Below are 21,573 nucleotides of genomic sequence, written 5' to 3'. Positions count from 1 at the left end.
ATACTAGATTGAAAGAAGTACAAGTAAATCGCTGTTTTCACGTGGAAGGAGTATTTGGGGCCCTGGACAGCGGCAGAGATCTTGGAGGATTAGGAGAGACTGGATACCGTACACGGTCGGTCCCTTTGGTGATGTAAAAACTATAAATCCCACCATGGTGGTACAGATTGGGTCTCCCTTATCCGGCACCATTCCCGGCCGCTCCAACATGAACACATTGCAGTCCTTCCTCGCCACCGACTCCCGCAATCGCTGGCCTGACCCCGCAATCCACTGCCCCCCCCCACAACCTCTCTGCCGCACTCTCAGCCCCAAGCCCCGATATCCTCTTTGCTCAGTACCTGTACCATCCAATTTTAACGTGACCTCCCTTCCGGCAAAAATTCCTTATCCGGAACAGGTCAGGTCCCGAGGGTTCCGGATAAGGGTATAAAGTTAACGTACCGCTCTCTGTTGATGGCTCCTTCCTTAATAAAGGATGGTGGTTAAGAAGGCACATGGAATACTTGCCTTTATTAGCCGAGGCATAGAATACAAGAGCAGGGAGGTTATGCTTGAACTGTATAAAACACTAGTTAGGCTACAGCTAGAGTACTGTGTGCAGTTCTGGTCACCACATTACAGGAAAGATGTGATTGCACTGGAGAGGGTACAGAGGAAATTTACCAGGATGTTTGCCTGGACTGGAGTATTTTTAGCGATGAGGAAAGATTGTATAGGCTGGTTTGTTTTCTTTGCAACAGAGGAGGTTGAGGGGAGACCTTATTGAGGTGTATAAAATTATGAGGGGCCTGGATAGAGTGGATAGGAAGGACCTATTTCCCCTTAGCAGAGGGGTCAACAATCGGGGCATAGATTTAAAGTAATTGGTAGGTGGATTTGAGGGGAAAATGTTTCACTTAGAGGGTCTGGGGTGGAGCTCGCTGCCTGAAAGGGTGGTAGAGGCAGAAACCCTCACCGCGTTTTAAAAAAGTACTTGGATGTGCACTTGAAGTGCCGTAACCTACAGGGCTACGGACCGAGAGCGGGAAAGTGGGATTCGGCTGGATCGCTTTGTCGGCCGGCGCGGACACGACAGGCCGAAATGGCCTCCTTTCGCGCTGTAAGCTTCCCTGATTCTAACAGTCCTGTCAACCCACGGCACTGATGTTGAAAGACGTTGTCATGCAACGTCCATGTAATAACTGACTGTCCTGCCGTGCACACTGTAGCAGGAATGCTTTGGACTGTCCTCAGGAAGGTTGTAGAGATTATTTACTGCGCTGGCTTTGATATTTAGCGTACGAGCAGTGCTGTGATGCTCTACTTAAGGATGCAGCAGCCTAGCGGTTATGTTGCCGGAGGCCCTGACTAATAATCCGAGACCGGAGTTCAAATCCCACCACGGCAGCTGGGGAATATAAATTCAGTTAATGAAATAAATCTGTAATAAAAAGTTTGTGTCAGTAATGGTGATCATGAAACTACTGGATTGTTGTAAAAACCCATCTGGTTCACTAATGTCCTTTAGGGAAGGAAATCTGCTGCCCTTACCCGGTCTGGCCGCTATGTGACTCCAGACCCACAGCGATGTGGTTGGCTCTTAACTGCCCTCTGAGATGGCCCAGTGAGACACTCAGTTGCACAAGGCAGTTCACCACCACCTTCTTGAGGGCAGTTCGGGATGGGCAATCGATGCCCACATCCCAGGAACAAATAAATAACGTGTAGAGTTGGCCATTGTGGAGGGCTGAGAGAGGGCGATGATGCCGGAGAATGTAGTTGTCTGCATGCGATTGTGTCGAAGGCCTGAAGCACGGAACTGTGGTAGTACAGTTAGCATGCAGGTACAGCCAGTAATCAGGAAGGCAAATGGAACGTTGGCCTTTATTGCAAGGGGGATAGAGTATAAAAGCAGGGAAGTTCTGCTACAACTGCACAGGGTATTGGCAAGGCCACACCTGGAGTACTGCGTGCAGTTTTGGGTCTCCGTATTTATGGAAGGATCATCATTATAGGCAGACCCTCGGAATCGAGGAAGACTTGCTTCCACTCTTAACATGAGTTCCCAGGTGGCTGAACAGTCCAATACGAGAGCCACAGTCCCTGGCACAGGTGGGACAGACAGTGGTTGAGGGAAGGGGTGGGTAGGACTGGTTTGCCGCACGCTCCTTCCGCTGCCTGCGCTTGTTTTCTGCATGCTCTCGGCGACGAGACTCGAGGTGCTCAGCACCCTCCCGGATGCACTTCCTCCACTTAGGGCAGACTGGTCTGTGGCCAGGGACTCCCAGGTGTCGGTGGGGATGTTGCACTTTATCAGGGAGGCGTTGAGGGTGCCCTTGTAACGTTTCCTCTGCCCACCTTTGGCTCGTTTGCCGTGAAGGAGTTCCGAGTAGAGCGCTTGCTTTGGGAGTCTCGTGTCTCACATGCGGGCAATGTGGCCCGCCCAGCGGAGCTGATCGAGCGTGGTCAGTGCTTCAATGCTGGGGATGTTGGCCAAAACTAGGGGACATAGTCTCAGAATAAGGGGCCGCCCATTTAAAAACTGAGCTGATAACGATTTTTCTTCTGAGGGTTGTAAATCTGTGGAATTCTCTGCCCCAGAGAGCTGTGGAGGCTGGGTCATTGATTATATTTAAGGGAGAGATCGACAGGGAGTAAAGGGTTATGGGGAGCGGGCAGGGAACTGGAGCTGAGTACATGATCGGATCAGCAATTAGCATATTAAATGGCGGAGCAGGCTTGAGGGGCCGAATGGATGACTCCTGCTCCTATTTCTTATGTTATGTAGATGCGGGAACGGCATCAACGGGTCAGAGGTTGTTGAGCCCTGCCCGGCAGGACAATTTCTACAACAACAACTTGTATTTATATAACGCCTTTAAAGTAATGAAATGTCCCAAGCTGTTTTTCAGGAGTGTTACGAGATTTAGAAAAATTGACACTGAGCCACATAAGGAGAAATTAGGGCAGATGACCAATAGCTGGGTCAAAGAGGTCGGTTTTAAGGAGCGTCTTGAAGGAGGAAAGAGGCGGGGAGGTTTAGGGAGGGAGTGCCAGAGCTTGGGGCCCAGGCAGCTGAAGACACGGCCACCGATGGTGGAACGATTATAATCAGGGATGTTCAAGAGAGCAGAATTAGAGGAGCGCAGAGATCTCGGGGGGGGGGGGGGGGGGGGTTGTGGGGCTGGAGGAGGTTACAGAGATAGGGAGAGGTGTCGGGGCTGGAGGAGGTTACAGAGATAGGGAGAGGTGTCGGGGCTGGAGGAGGTTACAGAGATAGGGAGAGGTGTCGGGGCTGGAGGAGGTTACAGAGATAGGGAGAGGTGTAGGTGCTGGAGGAGGTTAGAGATAGGGAGAGGTGTGGGGGCTGGAGGAGGTTAGAGAGATAGGGAGAGGTGTAGGGGCTGGAGGAGGTTAGAGATAGGGAGGGGGTGAGGGGCATGGATGGATTTGAAAACAAGGATGAGAATTTTGAAATCAAGATGTTGCCGGACCAGGAGGTCAGTGAGGACAATTTGTGCATCTTTAAAGAAAGAAGGACTTGGATTTGTACAATGCCTTTCACGTTTATCGGACTTCTCAAAGCACTTTACAGCCAATGAGGTACTTTTGGAGTCTAGTCATTGTTGGAATGTGGGAAACGCAGCAGTCAATTTGCGCACAGCAAGCTCCCACAAACCGCGATGCAATAATGATCCAGATCATCTGTTTTTTTGTTTGAGGGGTAAATATTAGCGCTAGTACACTTGTTATAACCCCGCTGCTCCTTCGAAATAGCGCAATGAGATCTTTTACGTCCACCCGAGGGCAGACGGCCTCAGTTTAACATCTCATCTGAAAGACGACACTTCCGACTGTGCGGGGGCTCCCTCAGCACCGCCCCTCCGACAGTGCGGCGCTCCCTCAGCACCGCCCCTCCGACAGTGCGGCGCTCCCTCAGCACCGCCCCTCCGACAGTGCAGCGCCGCCCCTCCGACTGTGCTGCGCTCCCTCAGCGCCGCCCCTCCGACAGTGCGGCGCCCCCTCAGCGCCGCCCCTCCGACAGTGCGGCGCCCCCTCAGCGCCGCCCCTCCGACAGTGCGGCGCTCCCTCAGCGCTGCCCCTCGAGTGTCATCCTAGATTTATCTGCTCAAGTCCCTGGAGTGGGATTTGAACCCACGACCTTCCGACTGTGCTGCCCACTGAGCCACGCCTGACACTGGATACATACTGTATATACCGTAAACCCTAAAGCTCAGTAATGCTTGTGCTGTTTGCACTCGGTATGCCTGATGGTGGACCCGATTAAACATAGAACCATTGAAAATAGGTGCAGGAGTAGGCCGTTCACCCCTTCCAGCCTGCACCACCATTCAATATGACCATGGCTGATCATTCCTTCAGTACCCCATTTCTGCTTTCTCTCCATACCCCTTGATCCCTTTAGCCGTAAGGGCCACATCTAACTCCCTCTTGAATATATCTAACGAAACTGGCCTCAGCAACTCTCTGCGGTAGAGAATTCCAGAGGTTAACAACTCTGAGTGAAGAAGTTTCTCCTCATCTTGGTCCTAAATGGCCAACCCCTTATCCTTAGACTGTGACCCCTGGTTCTGGACTTCCCCAACATCGGGAACATTCTTCCGGAATCTAACCTGTCCAATCCCATCAGAATTTTATATGTTTCTATGAGATCCCCTCTCATTCTTCTAAACTCCAGTGAATACAGGCCCAGTCAATCCAGTCTCTCCTCATATGTCAGTCCTGCCATCCCGGGAATCAGTCTGGTGAACCTTCGCTGCACTCCCTCAATAGCAAAAAACGTCCTTCCTCAGATTAGGAGACTAAAACTGAACACACTGTTCCAGGTGTGGCCTTACCCAGGCCCTGTACAACTGCAGTAAGACCTCCCTGCTCTATAGTCAATTCCTCTTGTTATGAAGGCCAACATGCCATTTGCCTCCTTCACCGCCTGCTGTACCTGCATGCCAACCTTCAATAACTGATTAATCAGCTGTGCAGACAGTTGATCCCACTACAGTCCCATGCTGGGATATGGTTCCAGCAGCCCCTCCATTGTTGCACCCCGGTTGCCGTTGTCCACACATGGTGTAACGGTTTCTCTGCTCCAGCTCCTCCGAGTTGAGCAGACCCCGACAGCAGGCCAGTCCCTATCCTAGAAAAGCTGCAGTGTGCTGACTGCTGATGGGGAATGGCTCTAAGGTGCTGGTTCCTCGATCTCCCACTCGCTGAAGTCTATAAGTGTGCAGAATGTCCCGAAACCAATTCGCGTCTTATTTCTCGGCAAAATGGTGGGCCCCGTGTGTGTCTTGAAACTGCGAGCAGTTCTCGTCGAGTGTTATGGGGAGTGGGCAGGGAAGTGGAGCTGAGTCCATGATCTTATTGAATGGCGGAGCAGGCTTCAGGGGCCGAATGGCCGACTCCTGCTCCTATTTCTTATGTTATCTTATGGTCACTACATTACAGGAAGGATGTGATTGCACTAGAAAGGAGATTTACGAGGATGTTTCCTGCACTGGAAAACTTTAGCTGTGAGGAAAGATTGGAGAGGCTGGGTTTGTTTTCTTTGGAACAGAGGAGGCTGAGGGGAGACCTTATTGAGGTGTATAACATTTGAGGGGCCTAGGTAGAGTGGATAGGAAGGATCTATTTCCCTAAGCAGAGGGGTCAACAACCAGGGGACAGCTGAACTCCTCATTTCTTATAGAAATTTACAGCGCAGAAGGAGGCCATTTCGGCCCATCGTGTCCACGCCGGCCGACAAAGAACCGCACGGCCCTCGGTCAGCAGCCCTGAAGGTTACATGTAAACCTATGAACAATGACGGAAAGGCAAAGAGCACCCAGCCCAACCAGTCCGCCTCACACAACTGCGACACCCCTTATACTGAAACATTCTTGTGTGAGTTGGGCTTCCTCTGTTGTGCCCCTTCCCGCGACTTCATGCGGGGAGCTTTTGTTAGCTGTCCCCCTCACGTGGGGGGCTCGGCTGGTCCAGGAGAGTGCAGGCCGTCGAGACCCCCTACCCCAGGAAACACCGATCAAAGAGACGCAGGCGTGATGTGAGGAAGCACGGCTTCACACACGGGAGTGGACATCGAGAAAATTCTCTCCTAAAATGCTGTTGAGATGGGGGGTGGTTAATTTAAAATTTCAAAACCGAGAGGATAGAGTTTTGTTGGGTAAGGGTATTAAGGGTTACGGAACCAAGGCGGGTAGATGGAGTTAAGATACAGATCAGCCATGATCTGATTGAATGGCGGAACCGGCTCGAGGGGCTAAATAGCCGACTCCTCCTATTTCTTATGTTCTTATTATCTTATGATCATATTACAGGAAGGATGTGATTGCACTAGAGAGGGTACAGAGGAGATTTATAAGGATGCTTCCTAGACTGGAAAGATTGGATAGGCTGGGTTTGTTTTCTTTGAAACAGAGGAGGCTGAGGGGAGACCTGATTGAGGTGTATAAAATTGAGAACTGTGAACCTATGCAATTCTCTACCACAAAGTTGAGTCCAGTTCGTTGGATATATTCAAAAGGGAGTTAGATGTGGCCCTTACGGCTAAAGGGATCAAGGTGTATGGAGAGAAGGCAGGGATGGGGTACTGAAGTTGCATGATCAGCCATGATCATATTGAATGGTGGTGCAGGCTGAATGGCCTGCTCCTGCACCTATTTTCTATGTTTCTATGAGGGGCCTGGATAGAGTGGATAGGACGGACCTGTTTCCCTTGGCAGAGGGGTCAACAACCAGGGGGCAAGGATTTAAAGTAATTGGGGGGGAGGTTTAGAGGGGATTTGAGGGGAAATGCCTTCACCCAGAGGGTGGTGGGGGTCTGGGGTGGAACTCACTGCCTGAAAGGGTGGTAGAGGCAGAAACCCTCACCACATTTAAAAAGTACCTGGATGTGCACTTGAAGTGCCGTAACCTGCAGGGCTACGGACCGAGAGCGGGAAAGTGGGATTAGGCTGGGTGGCTCTTTGTCGGCCGGCGCGGACACGATGGGCCAAAATGGCCTCCTTCCACGCTGTAAATTTTCTGATTCTAATGTGTCAGTGTGGCATTTTATTTTCTATCTTCTGATCTCTCCTCCTGACCCCCCACCCTCCACTTATCTCCCCTCAGTGCCCAGTGCCTGAGTGTGGCTCTGTGGGAACAGACCACCCTCCTGAGCCTCGCCCAAGTGGTCAGTCTTCCTGGAGAGCTAGGAAAGGGGAGGCATTCTAGCTGGCATTGCCGCAACCCTCAACCAACGTGGGCACGCGCGCAAGAGAAGATGCTTCTCGTGCGGGAATCTAGAACTAGGGGGCATCGTTTCAGAATAAGAGGTTGCCTGTTTAAAACTTAGAAACAGAAAATAGGAGCATCCGGCCCTTTGAGCCTGCACTGCCATTCACTATGATCATGGCTGATCCTCTATCTCAGCACCATATTCCCATTTTCTCCCCATACCCCTTGAAGCCTTTTGTGTCTAGAAATCTATCGATCTCCCTCTTAAATATGTTCAGTGACTTGGCCTCCACAGCCTTCTGTGGTAGAGAATTCCACAGGTTCACCACCCTCGGAGTGAAAACATTTCTCCTCATCTCGGTCCTAAATTTCCTACCCCGTATCCTGAGACTGTGACCCCTTGTTCTAGACTTCCCAGCCCGGGGAAACATCCTCCCCGCATCCAGTCTGTCCAACCCCGTCACAATTTTATATGTTTCAATGAGATCCCCTCTCATTCTTCTGAGCTCCAGTGAATACTGGCCTAGTCGACCCAATCTCTCCTCATACGACAGTCCTGCCATCCCAGGAATCAGTCTGGTGAACCTTCGCTGCACTCCCTCTTTGGCAAGTATATCCTTTCTTGGGTAAGGAGACCAAAACTGCACACACTACTCCAGGTGCAGTCTGGAGATGAGGAGGAATTTCTTCTGAGGGTTGTAAATCTCTGGAATTCTCTGCCCCAGAGAGCTGTGGAGGCTGGGTCATTGAATATATTTAAGGTGGAGATAGGCAGATTTTTGAACGATAAGGGAGTCGAGGGTTTTGGGGAGCGGGCGGAGAAGTGAAACTGAGTCCATGATAATGAATGGCGGAGCAGGCTCGAGGGGCCGAATGGCTGACTCCTGCTCCTATTTCTTATGTTCTTGTGCGAGGCGGGCTTCCTCTGTTTTTGTTAGCTGTCCCCCTCACGTGGGCGGCTCGGCTGGTCCAGGAGAGAGCTGGCCGTCGAGACCCCCTACCCTAGAAAACACCGATCAAAGAGACGCAGGCGTGATGTGAGGAAGCACGGCTTCTCACACGGGAGTGGACATCGAGAAAACTCTCTCCTAAAATGCTGTTGAGGTGGGGGGGTCAATTTAAAATTTCAAACCTGAGAGGATAAGAGTTTTGTTGGGTAAGGGTATTAAGGTTTACTGTACATCTTACTGCAGTTGTACAGGGCCTTGGTGAGGCCTCACCTGGAATATTGTGTTCAGTTTTGGTCTCCTAATCTGAGGAAGGACGTTCTTGCTATTGAGGGAATGCAGCGAAGGTTCACCAGACTGATTCCAGGGATGGCAGGACTGACATATGAGGAGAGACTGGATTGACTGGGCCTGTATTCACTGGAGTTTAGAAGAATGAGAGGGGATCTCATAGAAACATCTAAAATTCTGACGGGACTGCACAGGTTAGATGCAGGAAGAATGTTCCCGATGTTGGGGAAGTCCAGAACCAGGGGACACAGTCTAAGGATAAGGGGTCAGCCATTTAGGACAGCGATGAGGAGAAACTTCTTCACTCAGAGTTGTGAACCTGTGGAATTCTCTACCACAGTAAGTTGTTGATGCCAGTTCGTTAGATATATTCAAGAGGGAGTTAGATATGGCTCTGATGGCTAAAAGAATCAATGCGTATGGAGAGAAAGAAGGAATGGGGTACTGAGGTGAATGATCAGCTTTGATCATATTGAATGGTGGTGCAGGCTCGAAGGGCCGAATGGCCTACTCCTGCACCTATTTTCTATGTAACCAAGGCGGGCAGATGGAGTTATGATACAAGTCAGCCATGAACTCATTGAATGCCGAAACTGGCTCGAGGGACCGAATGGCCTCCTTCTGTGCCGTACTATTCTATGATTCTGTGGTCCTTTCAACAGGTTACTTTTTATCTTGTAACCGTGCTTTCATAAAAACATAAGAAATAGGAGCAGGAGTCGGCCCCTCGAGCCTGCTCCGCCATTTAATACGATCATGACTGATCCGATCATGGACTCGGGTCCACTTCCCTGCCCGCTCCCCATAACCCTTCACTCCTTTTCATCTCAATCACTTCCTATTGAGCATGAAGGTTGGCTGTTGTCCACTTGACTAGATCTTAATTTTCTAAAGACTGCTAAATTATTTTGCGCACAACTTATTTTCTCCGAGGATCCTGTTGTAACTCAGAATTATTAAAATTCAAAAAAAGTCGATTTTGCAGTCCGCCGATTTAAATTCCTAAGTGTGCTCAGTTCTGTGTCGTCTCTGGTGCGCCTCAAGAACATAAGAAATAGGAGCAGGAGTAGGCCATACGGCCCCTCGAGCCTGCTCCGCCATTCAATACGATCATGGCTGATCTGATCATGGACTCAGCTCCACTTCCCTGCCCGCTCCCCATAACCCTTTATTCTCTTATCGGTTAAGAAACTGTCTATCTTGGTCTTAAATTTATTTAATGTCCCAGCTTCCACAGCTCTCTGAGGCAGCGAATTCCATAGATATACAACCCTCTGAGAAAAGTAATTTCTCCTCATCTCAGTTTTAAATGGGCGGCCCCTTATTCTAAGATCATGCCCCCTGGTTCTAGTCTCCCCCATCAGTGGAAACATCCTCTCTGCATCCACCTTGTCAAACCCCCTCATAATCTTATACGTTTCGATAAGATCACCTCTCATTCTTCTGAATTCCAATGAGTAGAGGCCCAACCTACTCAACCTTTCCTCATAGGTCAATCCCCTCTTCTCTGGAATGAACCTAGTGAACCCTCTGAACTGCCTCCAAAGCAAGTATATCCTTTCGTAAATATGGAAACCAAAACTGCACGCAGTACTCCAGGTGTGGCCTCACCAATACCCTGTATAGCTGTAGCAAGACTTCCCTGCTTTTATACTCCATGTCTTTTGCAATAAAGGCCAAGATACCTTTGGCCTTCCTGATCACTTGCTGTACCTGCATACTAACCTTTTGTGTTTCATGCACAAGTACCCCCAGCACTTTGCAATCTTTCTCCATTTAAATAATAACTTGCTCTTTGATTTTTTTCTGCCAAAGTGCATGACCTCACACTTTCCAACATTATACTCCATCTGCCAAATTTTTGCCCAGTCACTTAGCCTGTCTATGTCCTCTTACAGATTTTTTGTGTCCTCCCATCTTTGTATCATCAGCAAACTTGGCTATGTTACACTCGGTCCCTTCTTCCAAGTCATTAATATAGATTGTAACTAGCTGGGGTCCCAGCACTGATCCCTGCGGCACCCCACTAGTTACTGATTGCCAACCCGAGAATGAACCATTTATCCCAACTCTCTGTTTTCTGTTAGTTAGCCAATCCTCTATCCATCCTAATATATTACCCCCAACCCTGTGAACTTTTATCTTGTGCAGTAACCTTTTATGTGGCATCTTGTCAATGTCTTCTGGAAGTCCAAATACACCACATCCACTGGTTCCCCTTTATCCATTTGTTCGTTACATCAAAGAATTCCAGAAAATTTGTCAAACATGACTTCCCCCTTATTAATCCATGCTGACTCTGCCTGACCGAATTTTGCTTCTCCGTCTTTAATATTGGACTCCCAACATTTTCCCAACCACAGATGTTAGGCGTACTCTTGCACAGAACGTGGCAGCTGAATTTGAGCCATCGAGCTCGTGGTAATGAACTAAACCTTGTTCGGAAAAGTTAAAAAAAGCAAATTATTATTGAAATGGGGAGAGATTACAAAATGCTGCAGTACCGAGGGACCTGGGGGTCCTTGCGCATGAAACACAAGAAGTTAGCACGCAGGTACAGCAAACAATCAGGAAGGCAAATGGAAGGGGGATAGAGTATAAAAGCAGAGAAGTTCTGCTACGATTGTACCGTTGGGTGAGACCACACCTGAAATACTGCGTACACTCGGTTGATTCCTGAGATGAAGGGGTTGTCTTATGGAGAAAGGTTGAGCAGGTTGGGCCTATACTCATTGGAGTTTAGAAGAATGAGAGGTGATCTTATTGAAACATATAAGATTCTGAGGGGGTTGGACAGGGCAGATGCAGATAGGATGTTTCCCCCCGTGGGGGAATCTAGAACTAGGGGATATTGTTTCAGAATAAGGGGTCGCCTATTTAAGATGGCGATAAGGAGGATCATGAATCTTTGGAATTCTCTACCCCAGAGAGTTGTGGAGGCTGGGTCATTGAAGGTGGAGATAGACAGATTTTTGAACGACAGCAGGGTTATGGGGAGCGGGCAGGGAAGTGGAGTTTAGGCCATGATCAGATCAGCCATGTTATTATTGAATGGCGTAGCAGGCTCGAGGGTCCAGATGCCCTCCTATTTCTTGTGTTCTTATGTTCTATGTTAAATTCGCTGGAGCGCTTTGTGTGAGCACAGAGCAGGGACTATGTAACACAAAAGCAAAATACTGCGAAAGCTGGAATCTGGCATCAAACCAGCAAATCTCAGCGGGTCAGGCAGCATCTGGAGAGGAAGCAGAGTTAACGTTTCGGGTCGATGACCCTTCGTCAGAACTGGCGCGTGTTCGGAAAGAACGGATTCTTAACGAGCGCTGAGGGGGAGGGGAAGAATGAACAAAAGGGAATGTCTGTGATAGGGTGGAAGGCAGGAGAGATTCGAGAGACAAAAGAGATGATGGGCCGAATTGAAATGGTAATGGCAGAAGTTTGAAAAAGGTTCAAAGATGAAATCTCCAAACTGGACAGGGTGTGAATGGCGGAATAATGACCAGCTGCCATTTGAGACGAAGAGAAAATGTTCACAGCTAAACCGAGGCCGGGGGAAGAGATATTTGAACTTTCCAGCATGGTGTTCTGGTTAAAGCGTGCTGCTAAAATGATACTCCGCTGAAAAGGCACCTCCAGAGTGCAGTGATTGTACCTGGGGCAGCAATTAAAGGTATAGGTTGAAGCCTCTCCTCGTCCGGGACCACCCTTTGCCACCAGGTGGCGCATGCGCAGAACTCCGACATGGACAAATTGAGGTCCTTCCTCGTTACCGACTCCCGCAATCGCTGTCCTGACCCCGTGATCTGCCCCCCCCCCCCCCCCCCCCCCACCATGATCTCTCTGCCACGCTCCCAGCCCCAAGCCAGCCAGCCCTGATATCCCCTTGCTCAGTACCTGTACCATCCAATTTAACGTGACCACCCCTCGTCCGGAACAATCCCTTGTCCAGAACGGGCCAGGTCCCAAGTGTTCCGGAGGAGGGAGGTTCAACCTGTATTACAAATGCCCTTGGGGAAGGCAAAATCAACTCTGGTCCGAATCCCATTTGCTTTCCAGTGACCTCCGATAATATAAACACTCAGTGCGGTCAGGCAGCATCTGTGGAGCGAGAAACAGAGTTGACGTTTCTGGTCGATGACCCTTCGTCAGAACTGGAAAAGGTTCGAGCTGTAACCGATTTTAAGCGGAGTGTAAAGGCAGGGAAAAGGGGAGAAGAGGGTGGAAAGAACAAAAGGAAAGGTCTGTGATAGGGTGCAAGGCAGGAGAGATTAAATGACAAAAAGGGGCGATGGTCAAGGCAAATGGAGATGACAATGGGACAGGTTAAACAAAAGATGGGTCTAGAGGAGGAGTAAATGGGAATAGCAGAATCACCAACCGCTGGTATCTGAAAAATGGGAGCGTTGAGCTTCATTAGAACAGACATCGGAGTGGGAGTGGAGCGGAGAATTTAAGTGCATGTGACCAGGGTCACCTGCTGTCATGCCCTCCTCACGGGTATGCTGTGATTGGCATCATGGAGACATGGCTCCAGGATGACCAAGGCTGGGAACTCAACATCCAGAGGTATTCAGCATTTAGGAAGGATAGACAGAAAGGAAAAGGAGGCGGGGTGACGTTGCTGGTTAAAGAGGAAATTAACGCAATAGTAAGGAAGGACATTAGCTTGGATGATGTGGAATCAGTATGGGTGGAGCTACGGAATACCAAAGGGCAGAAAACGCTAGTGGGAGTTGTGTACAGGCCACCAAATAGTAGTAGTGAGGTTGGGGACAGCATCAAACAAGAATTAAGGGATGTGTGCAATAAAGGTACAGCAGTTATCATGGGCGACTTTAATCTACATATTGATTGGGCTAACCAAACTGGCAGCAATGCGGTGGAGGAGGATTTCCTGGAGTGTATTAGGGATGGATTTCTAGACCAATATGTCGAGGAACCAACCAGAGAGCTGGCCATCCTAGACTGGGTGATGTGTAATGAGAAGGGACTAATTAGCAATCTTGTTGTGCGAGGCCCCTTGGGGAAGAGTGACTATAATATGGCAGAATTCTTTATTAAGATGGAGAGTGACACAGTTAATTCAGAAACTAGGGTCCTGAACTTAAGGAAAGATAACTTTGCTGGTATGAGGTGCGAATTGGCTAGAATAGACTGGCAAATGATACTTAAAGGGTTGACGATGGATAGGTAATGGTAAACCTTTAACGATCATATGGACGAACTTCAACAATTGTACATCCCTGTCTGGAGTAAAAATAAAACGGGGAAGGTGGCTCAACCGTGGCTAACAAGGGAAATTAAGGATAGTGTTAAATCCAAGGAAGAGGCATATAAATTAGCCAGAAAAAGTAGCAAGCTGGAGGACTGGGAGAAATTTAGAATTCAGCAGAGGAGGACAAAGGGTTTAATTAAGAGGGGGAAAATAGAGTACGAGAGGAAGCTTGCCGGAAACATAAAAAAATGACTGCAAAAGCTTCTATAGATATGTCAAGAGAAAAAGATTAGTGAAGACAAATGTTGGTCCCTTGCAGTCGGATTTGGGTGAATTTATAATGGGGAACAAAGAAATGGCAGACCAATTGAACAAATACTTTGGTTCTGTCTTCACAAAGGAAGACACAAATAACCTTCCCGATGTACTAGGGGTCCGAAGGTCCAGTGGGAAGGAGAAACTGAAGGATATCCTTATTAGGCGGGAAATTGTGTTTGGGAAATTGATGGGATTGAAGGCCGATAAATCCCCGGGGCCTGATAGTCTACATCCCAGAGTACTTAAGGAAGTGGCCCAAATAGTGGATGCATTGGTGATCATTTTCCAACAGTCGATCGACTCTGGATCAGTTCCTATGGACTGGAGGGTTGCTAATGCAACACCACTTTTTTTAAAAAAGGAGGGAGAGAGAAAACGGGTAATTATAGACCAGTTAGCCTGACATCAGTAGTGGGGAAAATGTTGGAATCAATCATTAAGGATGAAATAGCAGCACATTTGGAAAGCAGTGATAGAATTGGTCCAAGTCAGCATGGATTTATGAAAGGGAATTCACGCTTGACAAATCTTCTGGAATTTTTTGAGGATGTAACTAGTAGAGTGGACAGGGGAGAACCAGTAGATGTGGTGTATTTGGACTTTCAAAAGGCTTTTGACAAGGTCCCACACAAGAGATTGTTGTGCAAAATCAAAGCATATGGTATTGGGGGTAATGTACTGATGTGGATAGAGAAGTGGTTGGCAGACAGGAAGCAGAGAGTTGTGATTAACGGGTCCTTTTCAGAATGGCAGGCAGTGACTAGTAAAGTGCTGCAGGGCTCAGTGCTGGGACCCCAGCTATTTACAATATATATTAATGATTTGGATGATGGAATTGAGTTTAATATCTCCAAGTTTGCAGATGATACTAAACTGGGTGGCAATGTGAGCTGTGAGGAGGACGCTAAGAGGCTGTAGGGTGATTTGGACAGGTTAGACGAGTGGGCAAATACATGGCAGATGCAGTATAATGTGGATAAATGTGAGGTTATCCACTTTGGGGACAAAAACACGAAGGCAGAATATTATCTGAATGGCGGCAGATTAGGAAAAGGGGAGGTGCAGCGAGACCTGGGTGTCATGATTCATCAGTCATTGAAGGTTGGCATGCAGGTACAGCAGATGGTGAAGAAGGCAAATGGTATGTTGGCCTTCATAACTAGGGGATTTGAGTATAGGAGCAGAGAAGTCTTACTGCAGTTGTACAGGGCCTTGGTGAGGCCCCACCTGGAATATTGTGTTCAGTTTTGGTCTCCTAATCTGAGGAAGGACGTTCTTGCTATTGAGGGAGTGCAGCGAAGGTTCACCAGACTGATGGCAGGACTGACATATGAGGAGAGACTGGATCGACTGGGCCTGTATTCACTGGAGTTTAGAAAGATGAGAGGGGATCTCATAGAAACATATAGAATTCTGACGGGACTGGACAGATTAGATTCCGGAAGAATGTTCCCGATGTTGGGGAAGTCCAGAACCAGGGGACACAGTCTAAGGATAAGGGGTAAGTCATTTAGGACCGAGATGAGGAGAAACTTCTTCACCCAGAGAGTGGTGAACCTGTGGAATTCTCTACCACAGAAAGTTGTTGATTCCAGTTCACTGGATATATTCAAGAGGGAGTTAGATATGGCCCTTACGGATAAAGGGATCAAGGGGTATGGAGAAAAAGCAGGAACGGGATACTGAAGGAATGATCAGCTATGATCTTATTGAATGGTGGTGCAGGCTCGAAGGGCCAGATGGCCACCTACTCCACCTATTTTCTATGTTTCTATGAATAGCCTGCCAAACTATCAATGCTCTCACTTGGCCCCTCGGGCAAAGCGCTGAAGGAGGAGTTCAAACAGCTGGAGCTACCCTCCAGCAAGTCGGCATCTTTTATGTGTGTTTACTTGTCAATATTCTCCTCTGCAACCTCTTTTTCCCCCGCCCCCCCCCAAAACTGAACCAGCTCTTCACTGCAGCATGGGTGTAATGGGTGCTGCTCACTCTTCACTGTCTGGCTCTTCACTGTCTGGCTCTTCACTGTCTGGCTCTTCACTGTCTGGCTCTTCACTGTCTGGCTCTTCGGGCATGCTTCACCCGTGATCCCTGCCGACGTTGAAACACGCAGACATCACCGCCACACTTTTTCTATCCCGCTCCAGGAACTTGAGAACCGTAAATCTCGGCTGACACTCCGGTGCAGTGCTGAGGGAGCGCCGCACTGTCGGAGGGGCAGTGCTGAGGGAGCGCCGCACTGTCGGAGGGGCAGTACTGATGGAGCGCCGCACTGTCGGAGGGGCAGTGCTGAGGGAGCGCCGCACTGTCGGAGGGGCAGTGCTGAGGGAGCGCCGCACTGTCGGAGGGGCAGTGCTGAGGGAGCGCCGCACTGTCGGAGGGGCAGTGCTGAGGGAGCGCCGCACTGTCGGAGGGGCGGTGCTGAGGGAGCGCCGCACTGTCGGAGGGGCACTGCTGAGGGAGCGCCGCACTGTCGGAGGGGCACTGCTGAGGGAGCGCCGCACTGTCGGAAGGGCAGTGCTGAGGGAGTGCCGCACTGTCGGAGGGGCAGTGCTGAGGGAGCGCCGCACTGTCGGAGGGGCAGTGCTGAGGGAGCGCCGCACTGTCGGAGGGGCAGTGCTGAGGGAGCGCCGCACTGTCGGAGGGGCGGTGCTGAGGGAGCGCCGCACTGTCGGAGGGGCGGTGCTGAGGGAGCGCCGCACTGTCGGAGGGGCAGTGCTGAGGGAGCGCCGCACTGTCGGAGGGGCGGTGCTGAGGGAGCGCCGCACTGTCGGAGGGGCGGTGCTGAGGGAGCGCCGCACTGTCGGAGGGGCACTGCTGAGGGAGCGCCGCACTGTCGGAGGGGCACTGCTGAGGGAGCGCCGCACTGTCGGAAGGGCAGTGCTGAGGGAGTGCCGCACTGTCGGAGGGGCAGTGCTGAGGGAGTGCCGCACTGTCGGAGGGGCAGTGCTGAGGGAGTGCCGCACTGTCGGAGGGGCAGTGCTGAGGGAGCGCCGCACTGTCGGAGGGGCAGTGCTGAGGGAGCGCCGCACTGTCGGAAGGGCAGTGCTGAGGGAGTGCCGCACTGTCGGGGGGTGCGGTGCTGAGGGAGCACAGTACAGAGGGTGCGCGCCGCACTGTCGAAGGTGCTGTCTGTGGGATGAGACGTTAAACCAAGGTGCCGTCTGCCGCCTCGGGTGGACGTAAAAGATCCCACGGCCACTATTGGAAGGCGGGGGGTTCTTGGAGCCAATATTTCAGCATAGGCAGTCCCTCGGAATCGAGGAAGACTTGCTTCCACTCTAAAAGTGAGTTCTCAGGTGGCTGAACAGTCCAATACGAGAGCCACAGTCCCTGTCACAGGTGGGACAGACAGTGGTTGAGGGAAGGGGAGGGTGGGACTGGTTTGCCGCACGCTCCTTCCGCTGTGTGCGCTTGGTTTCTGCACGCTCTCGGCGACGAGACTCGAGGTGCTCAGCGCCCTCCCGGATGCACTTCCTCCACTTAAGGCGGACTGGTCTTTGGCCAGGGACTCCCAGGTGTCGGTGGGGATGTTGCATTTTATCAGGGAGGCTTTGAGGTTGGTCCCTGTAACGTTTCCTCTGCTCACCTAGGGCTCGCTTGCTGTGTAGAATTCCCGAGTAGAGCGCTTGCTTTGGGAGTCTCGTGTCTGGGTCATGCGGACAATGTGGCCTGCCCAGCGGAGCCGGTCGAGTGTGGTCAGTGCTTCAATGCTGGGGATGTTGGCCTGGTCGAGGACGCTAACGTTGGTGCGTCTGTCCTCCCAGGGGATTTGCAGGATCTTGCGGAGACATCGTTGGTGGTATTTCTCCAGCGACTTGGTGTCAACTGTACATGGTCCACGTCTCTGAGCCATACAGGAGGGCGGGTATTACTACAGCCAATATTTATACTTCAACCAATACCTAAAGCAGATTATCTGGGTCATTATCTCATTGCTGCTGTGGGAGCTTGTGCGCGCACATTGGCTGCGAAGCACTTTGGGACAATCTGAGGACGTGAAGGGTCACTGGATAGCAGTCGTGAGCAATGTTCACGATAACTTTTTTGGGGATGTTCGAGCATTCAAAATACCATTTATAAAAAAAAACACGTGTGTGGCTTGAAAGGAACATTGGTCGCGAACGGGGTCCACGGGCCAGCTGTTTTAGCCACCACACCGGCCCAGAATCGGCCAGTCCAGCCAAGGCCGAACGTCCGATCGGGTCTGTGCGGTTTTAAAAACTAGCTGGTGCATTTGGGGGAAGAACTGTCAGCGTTGTAATCTCCGTCTAATTGTTTTCAATTTCTGCCTCCGTTTCAGTTCAAAGATGAAATCTCCAAACGTTTCAAAGCCAAGCAGGAGCAGCTGGTGCTAATTTTTGCCGGGAAGATCCTGAAGGATGGTGATACGCTTAGTCAGCACGGCATTAAGGACGGACTCACCGTGCATCTGGTAATAAAGACGGCCCAGAGGTAAGAGCTTTTCAGTTCCCCCCCCGGGGGGAGATTCCGGAAACCGTGCGGGCTCCCCCTCCCCGTCCATCGGTTCGTGATCACACACTGGCAGCAAAACGGTTGGGCTGCTTGGGTCGTGTGTGTCGTGTATCTGGGCAGTTGTCCTCGTTGCCCGCTGTGTCCGTTGATGAGCACAAGGTTCTTTTACTGCAGCAGATGACGGTGAAGTTCAGAGAGACCCCTGTCATCAAAATCCACGGCGCGGCCCAGGACAACATTGGCCACTTTCCATACCTCGGGAGCCTACTATCAGCGAGGGCAGACATCGACGATGAGATCCAACACCGCCTCCAGTGCGCCAGCGCAGCCTTCGGCCGCCCGAGGAAAAGAGTGTTTGAAGACCAGGCCCTCAAATCTGGCACCAAGCTCATGGTCTACAGGGCTGTCGTGATGCCCACCCTCCTGCGTGGCTCAGGGACATGGACCATGTACAGTAGACACCTCAAATCGCTGGACAAATACCACCAACGATGTTCTCCGCAAGATCCTGCAAATCCTCCGGGAGGACAGACGAACCAACGTCCATGTTCTCGAACAGGCCAACAGCTCCAGCGTCGAAGCACTGACCACCCTCGATCAGCTCCGCTGGGCAGGCCGCATTGTTTGCATGCCCCCGACACGAGACTCCCAAAGCGAGCGCTCTACTCGGAACTCTTGTACGGCAAATGAGCCAAAGGTGGGCAGAGGAAACGTTAACAGGGACATCCTCAAAGCCTCCTTGATTAAGTACACCTGGGAGTCCCTGGCTAAAGACCGCCCTAAGTGGAGGAAGAGCATCCGGGAGGACGCTGAGCACCTCGAGTCTCGTCGCCGAGAGCGTGCAGAAACCAAGCGCAGGCAGCGGAAGGAGCGTGCGGCAAACCAGTCCCACCCTCCCCTTCCCTCAACCGCTGTCTGTCCCACCTGTGACAGAGACTGCAATTCCTGCATTGGACTGTACAGTTACCTGAGAACTCACTTTGAGTGGAAGCACATGTTCCTCGATTTCGAGGGACTGTCTATGATGATGATGACGACCTCGTGGCAAGGGCCGGCAGTGACACTGACGGTTGACGCAGCAAAAATGGATCAAAAATGTTGACCTAGCAGTTGGCAATGGTAAAGATGTGTCACAACAGCTTAAAGAAAAATAGGGACTGAGTGCAGTTTGTTCCCTATAAGAGACTTACTTTGCATCCCCTTGCTCTTCCCAAAGGAAAGTGTAGAACGCTGCATTAGGTGATGGGTAAGGTGAATGTGCCCCTCCCCCCAACAATCTGCAACAAGATGTGTCCCCCAAACCTCCTGCCACCCCTCCCTCCCTCTCCTACCCTGCCACCCCAAAATCTGCACATCCCGTCTGTGGAGCAGTGTTAGATCTCCACACAGTCAAGTTGACGTAAATTGATCGCTGGGATGAGAAGATTGCCCTATAAGAGATTGAGTAGATTGAGCCTGTACTCTGGAGTTTAGAAGAATGAGAGGTGATCTCATTGAAACATAAAATTCTGAGAGGACTGGATGGGGTAGATGCAGAGAGAGGTTGTACTCCCCTGGTCTCAGTGGGTAGCACTCTCGCCTGAGTCAGAAGGTTGTGGGTTCAAGTCCCATTCCAGGGACTTGAGCACAAAAATCTCGGCTGACACTCCAGTGCAATGCTGAGGAAGAGCTGCATTGTTGGAGGTGCTGTCTTTCAGATGAGACGTTAAACCGAGGCCCCGTCTGCTCTCGGGTGGACGTAAAAGATCTCGTGTCATTATTTTGAAGAAGACAAGTGGAGTTATCCCTGTTGTCCTGGCCAATATTTATCCCTAAACCAACAAAACAAAAACAGATGATCTGGGTCATAAGAACATAAGAAATGGGAGCAAGAGTAGGCCATACGGCCCCTCGAGCCTGCTCCACCATTTAATACGATCATGGCTGATCTGATCATTTGCTCAGTTCCACTTCCCAATAACCCCTTATCCCCTTATCCCATCTTTTAAGAAACTCTCTATTTCTGTTTTAAATTTATTCAATGTCCCAGCTTCCACAGCTCTCTGAGACAGAGAATTCCACAGATTTACAACCCTCAGAATAAATTTCTCCTAATCTCCGTTTTAAATGGGCGGCCACTTATTTTAAGATTATGCCCTCTAGTTCTAGTCTCCCCATCAGTGGAAATATCCTCTCTGCATCCACCTTGTCCATCCCCCTCATAATCTTACACGTTTCGATAAGATCACCTCTCATTCTTCTGAATTCCAATGAGTAGAGGCCCAACCTTTCCTCATAAGTCAACCCCCTTATCTCCAGAATCAACCGAGTGAACCTTCTCTGAACTGCGTCCAATGCAAGTATATCCTTTCGTAAATATGGAAACCAAAACTGCATGCAGGTGTGGTCTCACCAATACCCTGTATAACTGTAGCAAGACTTCCCTGCTTTTATAATCCATCCCCCTTTGCAATAAAGGCCAAGATTCCATTGGTCTTCCTGATCGCTTCCTGTACCTGCATACTATCCTTTCGTGTTTCATGCACAAGTACTACTTTGGCTGTAAATCTCTGAGACGTCCGATGGTTGTCAAAGCCGCTATATAAATCCAAGTCTTCCTTTCCGGCTGGAGAGCCTAGAACTGGGGGGTGGGGGGGGGGGGGCAGGGGGCAGGATAAGGGGTCGGCTGTTTAGGACAGAGATGAGGGGAAATTTCTTCACTCAGTGGTGAATCTTTGGAATTCTATACCCCAGAGGGCTGTGGATGCTCAGGTCTTTGAATATATTCAAGATTGAAATCGCTAGATTTTTGGACACCGAGATATGGGTGAGCGGGCGGGATAATGGAGTTGAGGTTGAAGATATGCCGTGATCTTATTGAATGGTGGAGCAGGGAGGGTGCGAACCTGGCTCATGCTTTTTGTCCAGCGGAACGAAACAGCACCCCTCCAACCCAGCTTCAGTCCGATCTAGTTGACCAGATCTCTGTTAATTGACTCGTTTGGCCCTGCTGTGTGTGTGCAACACTCCTGTGACTCACGGTATTGTTGAACATAATGAGGTCATTGTCCAACCAAAAAGCCCGTCAGTGAATCCTGCCGAGAACTGGAGATAACTATGAAAGGAAAATAAAAC

General features: G+C 50.3%; 1 protein-coding gene across 1 annotated transcript in view; it reads left to right on the top strand.

The window, feature by feature from the left end:
* The window catches only part of ubqln4 (ubiquilin 4), a 70,477-nt gene that overhangs the window by 12,336 nt on the left and 36,568 nt on the right, over positions 1-21,573 (top strand). The window contains exon 2 of the mRNA XM_070868682.1: positions 18,287-18,438. Coding sequence (XP_070724783.1) covers positions 18,287-18,438 — 152 coding nt within the window. The remainder of the gene's footprint in view (positions 1-18,286; positions 18,439-21,573) is intronic.

The sequence above is a fragment of the Pristiophorus japonicus genome, chromosome 30 (genome assembly GCF_044704955.1).
Source record: "Pristiophorus japonicus isolate sPriJap1 chromosome 30, sPriJap1.hap1, whole genome shotgun sequence".
Taxonomy (NCBI): domain Eukaryota; kingdom Metazoa; phylum Chordata; class Chondrichthyes; family Pristiophoridae; genus Pristiophorus; species Pristiophorus japonicus.
This window is presented reverse-complemented; position numbering and strand designations above follow the sequence as displayed.